Source organism: Bufo gargarizans, chromosome 4 (assembly GCF_014858855.1).
Source record: "Bufo gargarizans isolate SCDJY-AF-19 chromosome 4, ASM1485885v1, whole genome shotgun sequence".
NCBI classification, from domain to species: domain Eukaryota; kingdom Metazoa; phylum Chordata; class Amphibia; order Anura; family Bufonidae; genus Bufo; species Bufo gargarizans.
In genome coordinates this window covers 241,584,982-241,590,981 of record NC_058083.1, presented here as the reverse complement: position 1 = coordinate 241,590,981, position 6,000 = coordinate 241,584,982, and the positions used below count along the sequence as shown (strand labels likewise).

Here is a 6,000-nt window from a genome sequence, read left to right as displayed (position 1 = left end):
TGATTCTGAATTTAGAATAAGAATGACATTAATAACAGAATAAATAAATGTGATGACTATAATAGAAATAAGCAAATTTCTTGAAATTCCTTTCGGGTATGAATCAATTCTACCCGAATCGAAAGTTCTATTGAAGGCTGAGGGAGAGAGTGAGAGAGAGATAGACAGAAATAATATCTTACTATGAAAAAGCACTGATTGAACAGTTTGAGGGTACCACCAAGGGAAAATCATATTATGAAAAAGCACAGATTGAAGATTTTGAGGCTACCACCAGGTTTCCCGTGTGGTAGCTTCAAACTGTTCAATCAATGCTTTTTCATAATAAGATTTTCCCCTGGAGATATCCTCAAATCAGTGCAATTCTAGGAAATCTAATTTGCATACCTTTGGTTTTCTGGTGAAGATAGTCAAATTACTCAGTTAGCTTTTTTCCCCCAAAAAAATATAAAAGCACCAAGCCTATTTGATCCCGGTACAAGTAAGATATTCTAATTTGCATATATTCAGTGTTGGCTGGACTACAATACTCCTTGTGCATACTAGGTGGTCTCCCACATGAGAAAGAGCACCGCCAAGACCCTAACAAAGGCCACTCGGCTAACCAGGGCACGCAGTTGTCTTGTCCTTTTGGAAGGTGAACTGATAAAGGAAGATTCATTTATTATCTCATTAAGAGAAGTATAAAAAGGGGACATTCGGTACTCTTTTCCTTTTGGAAGGAGAACTGACTTGCACGTTCCATTTCCAGTAGAGTATTATGCGTAGGTCTCTCGAAAGCAAATTCGCTCATCTCTAGACTATACCCCTGTTCACATCACAAAGCCTTAGTTCCATGCAGTTGTCTGCTTGCTCTACCCCTCCCTGCTCTGTGCTTTACCAGACCCATATTATCAGCGACCTTAAGGCTGCTTTCACAAAGTCAGTATTTGATCAGTGATTTTCATCAGTGATTGTGAGCCAAAGCCAGGAGTGGACCTTATCTCTGTGTAGGCGCTGATCAAACACTGGGCAAACACTGGCTGTGTGAAAGTGGCCTAACAGTTATGTCTGTTAGAAGATTTTACACTGGGGTCACTGAGTTAGGAAATTATGTCACCTATTTAACAGATGACATCATTGAAGTGCGATGGGCATCACTTAGCAAAACAACTGCAATCATGTTAGGTGGCACCAGGGGCGTTGCTAGGGTCTGAAAACATCCGTGGCACAAGCCCACTGTACCACGCACCCGTGAAGCCATGCCCCACCCCATGAAGCCACGCCTCTATCGCCGAGGGGGGCCTTCACAGTAGTTATTAACCCTTTCAGCAGTCCCCCCTTGACAGTAGTTATTAACACCTTTCAGCAGTCCCCCTTCAGTGAACGGGGACTGCTAAAAGGGGTTAATAACTACTGTGAAGGGCCTAGCCATCTGGGCAACCCCACAGATCCTCCCCCGACCCCCCTTGTACTTTAACGCCTTTCAGCAGTGCCCTCTTCACAGTAGTTATTAACCCCTTTCAGCAGTCCCCGTTCACTGAAGGTCCCTGGAATAGCCAATTTTTTTTTACCAGCAATCCAGCATAACATTCTGGGTACTGGACAAAACATCCGGGGCTCAAGCCCCGAATGTTTTGACCTAACAACGCCCATGGGTCGCACATTGTATTTATTACATAAGTCACAACTTTTTTGGTCAACTAATACTGCTTTGATCAATTTTCCAATTCAGAGCAACTTCAAGTTTCCAGGAGCGCTTAATAGTTCCAGTTTCAAATAATCTATATACACCGTCAAATGAGTCAGAAGTACTGTGTTTCATACATATACTTTGTACATATATATTCATGAATACTGTATTTCTGGGGGGGGGGGTCATCTATTTTGGCCCTGTTAGGTGCAAGTGGAGTTTCTACTTTTTGAAAACGGGGAGTAACCTCAGCACATTCACTATCATTTATGTTAGTTTACTGGCATAAATAATGATCAAAATCTATTCCTGCTGTGAGCTGGAGTAGATTTCAATGTTGGCACATGGACTACCTAACGATGCACCTTATCATGAATTAAGTACATCAAGTGGCGGTACAGGGGTAAAACACTGTTCTTTGATAAATGACCCCCTCTGTGCACATTATTCTTCATGCTTGAGAAGTGCTTTTGATATTTTCTATGTACTGGCTTTACATAACAGGTTATCCATAAAAACTGACACAATTCCGCTTTCTCAAACAGTTTGACCTCCAGTGGATGTTAATTCATTGTGATCCTCTGAGACCTGAGAGAGAGTCCTGCACAGAGCTAGAGGCCAAGAGAGCGGTAAGTACATATAGGGCGTTATATGTCTAGATATCTAAATATACTTTCTAACTTTGAGCATAGTAGTTGAAAATGTCATATTTTGTTTTAATAAGAAAGAAGTTCCAAATGTATTACATGAGTTATCCTCTTTCTGGGTATTGTTGACCAATGTGCTATATGGTACTTACTAATATAGCCCTTGATAAAATTCTGTGCCATTTTCTATATTTCATAAAGTATGCTCCTTGGTGGCCAAGTCTTTTGTCCTGTCCACATAGAGGTCCTGTCCATAAGATGGCTGCTGATGGAGGATTGTGTGACCAGACACATCACTCAGTCTTCTCCACACTGCACCCGCACAAAACTCCCAGCAATGCAAGCACCTATCCAGTGTATATGAAAGGGGCATACATTATGAAATATAGAAACTGGTGCACAATATCAACAAATGCTATATTAGTAAGTGCAATATAATCATCTTACAAACACATTCTTCAACAGTAGCCAGAAATTGGCCAACCCCTTAAAGAGCCATATACCTCCTATTAAACATGGTGCATTTCACTCTGGTGATCTTCACTTTTAGACTATAGCGTTAAAAGACCAGCACTCACTTGTAGTTGTCTTGCATAAATCGTTTATTGCCACATACTTTAAATACATTACATTAAATGTGACACGTTTCAGCACAAGCCTGTGCCTTCCGTAACTGTCTGAGGACGCGTCACATTTAATAAGTATGTGGCAATAAACGATTTATGCAAGACAACTAAAATTGAGTGCTGGTCTTTTATCGCTATGATCTGCATGGGATGCCTTCCCTAAGACACATGCACCACAGAGTGCCGACTGACCCATTGAATCTTCATAAATCTGCCCCAAAAAACTATAGTGAAACCAATTTGAGACAACCACCCAAAATTGCATCAATGGTCTTCTAGAGCAGGCATCCTCAAACTGCGGCTCTCCAGCTGTTGTAAAACTACAACTCCCACAATGCCCTGCTGTAGGCTGATACCTGTAGGCTGTTTAGGCATGCTGGGAGTTGTAGTTTTGCAACAGCTGGAGGTCCGCAGTTTGAGGATGCCTATTCTAGAGGATCCTCTCAAACAAGAGGGACAGTATGAACATTTTATGATGGAGATGAAAATCTATTATAGTAAGTCTCTTCTTGATAAAGGGATGGTCTTCTCAAAATGGAGATAATTTGGAAAGCTTTAACTGTATATTAAATGAACTAGCAATCTACTGTCTGTGAGCGTCTTTGTGCATGTGCTTTCATGCATTTCATGACAACTGTACCCAAATATTAAAAAATTTGCATAACTAGATTTATAGCTGTTGTTTAATGCTGGGTTATATATGTTATGTTCAGTGAACTATGTCTACAAGGTTGGGCTACTTTCACACTCGCGTTTTGGGTGGATCAGTCATGGATCTGCAAAAACAGATCCGTTACAATAATACAACCACATGCATCCGTCATGAATGGATCCGTTTGTATTATCTGTAACATAGCCAAGACAGATCCGTCATGAACTCCATTGAAAGTCAATGGGAGACGGATCTGTTTTCTATTGTGACTGATTGTGTCAGAGAAAACGGATCCGTCCCCATTAACTTACATTGTGTGCCAGGACGGATCCGTTTGGCTCAGTTTCATCAGACGGACACAAAAACGCTGCAAGCAGTGTTTTGGTGTCCACCTCCGAAGCGGAGCTGAACCGAGGCAAACTGATGCATTCTGAGTGGATCCTTATCCATTCAGAATGCATTAGGGCAAAACTGATCCGTTTTGGACCGCTTGTCAGAGCCCTGAACGGATCTCACAAACGGAAACCAAAATGCCAGTGTGAAAGTAGCCTTAGTTGACAGGTTATCAAAGTAGAAAAGGCCACAGTGTTAATTTTAAAGGGGTTTTCAAGAGAAGAGCTTGGGCGAGAGCTGCAGCCATTTCATTGTTCATATCGGTCTGTATACCTATATTCTGTGAATCTCCTAGTGACAGTGCCAGGTACTGCAGTTTCGTCCCAGTACACTCTTTTGCCATATATTTGCCTTTTGGAGTCAATGGGTACATCAAAGTGTAGATTAGAAAGTGCTCCTGGAAAATAGTTTGAATGTACATCATACATGTAATGATAAAAGCATTATTTAAATGAATTTGCTAAAAAAAAGTTTCCCCTAACTGAAAAAAAAAACCAAAACTGTATAAAATAATCAATCAGTGAATTGTACAGTTAAAACAATTTCTTAGTTCTATGTAGTTTTGGCAAAAACAATAAGGTCACCGCTAGAACTACTGTGATGTAATGATAAATCTGACAGATTATGTTGCGATTCAGCCGCCATATCACAGTTTAACAAATTCACTGTCAATATTATTTTTTTAATAGGTACACGTCTCTAAATATAGCTAGTTTTATCACTGTGGAAAGAGCCGTTAAAAAATATTCTTTATTTAATAACAAATAAACAAGGAAAAATAAGGGGATGTATATATATATAAACACCCTACACACTAGAACCAATTATGGTATAGTAACATAGGGCGGGCAGAGGGCTAACAAGAGAGGGCAAAGACTGTGAACATCAAAGTCGTGTACATTCCAATACATTTAAAGAAATGCCCTATCAGTCTTCAGCCAAGCCAAATGTGCAAGATGCCGCACGGTCACCCTAATATACTCTAATATACTGGATACAGGACATGAACAAATTGGTGTCCACGCCTAGAGGGTATACATGGTACGTGCACAACGGAAAAGGGTGGGGGGGGGGGTTGGTATAGTATGGCGAGTGTCCAAATAGGCTGTGCTAGGTCCAGGTACACAACTCCCCAATTTAAAGGGGTTCTGCACTTTGTTTAAACTAATGATCTATCCTCTGGATAGATCATCAGCATTTGATCAGCGGGGGTCCGACACCCGGGACCCCCGCCGATCAGCTGTTTGAGAAGGCAGCGGTGCTCCAGCAGCGCCGCAGCCTTCTCACTGTTTACCGCAGGCCCAGTGACGTCACGACTAGTATCACTGGCCTGGGCGCGGCTAAGCTCTGTTCACTTGAATGGAGCTTAGCCGCGCCCAGGCAAGTTGATACTAGTCGTGACGTCAGTGGGCCGGTGGCCCGGCGGTAAACAGTGAGAAGGCCGCAGTGCTGCTGGAGCGTCGCTGCCTTCTCAAACAGCTGATCGGCGGGGGTCCCGAGTGTTGGACCCCCGTCGATCAGAAGCTGATGATCTATCCAGAGGATAGATCATCCGTTTAAACAAAGTGCAGAACCCCTTTAAATATCGGGACCCAGGAATGTTGACTCCTATGATCAGCCCTAAATAACCAACCATCCAGCCCTAACCATAACCCTAAACCTAGCTAAAACTCCCACTCATAGCATCTCAGTACTGCTCGACGCGTTTCTTTACACAAATCATCAGGAGCTTAGTGTACACACGTGGAAGAACACAATCCAAATGCTGCCACACTGATGGTGTGTGGTAGCGTGTCTGGCGCTAGGGGGGCCGGTTGGTGCGGATCCGTCATGGATCTGCACAAACGCACCCGTTCAGATAATACAACCGCATGCATCCGTTCAGAACGGATCCGTTTGTATTATCTTTAACATAGCCATATGTGCCTTATTGTGTCAGTGGAAACGGATCCGTCCCCATTGACTTACATTATGTGTCAGGGAGGATCCGTTTGGCTCAGTTTCATCAGA

At 42.4% G+C, this 6,000-nt stretch overlaps 1 protein-coding gene across 1 annotated transcript in view; it reads left to right on the top strand.

Annotated features, from left to right (window-relative positions):
• Positions 1 to 1,046: 1,046 nt before the first annotated feature.
• Positions 1,047 to 6,000, top strand: part of LOC122935352 (collagen alpha-1(IX) chain-like) — a 115,672-nt gene continuing 110,718 nt past the window's right edge. The window contains exons 1-2 of the mRNA XM_044291117.1: positions 1,047 to 1,124; positions 2,218 to 2,301. Coding sequence (XP_044147052.1) covers positions 1,047 to 1,124; positions 2,218 to 2,301 — 162 coding nt within the window. The remainder of the gene's footprint in view (positions 1,125 to 2,217; positions 2,302 to 6,000) is intronic.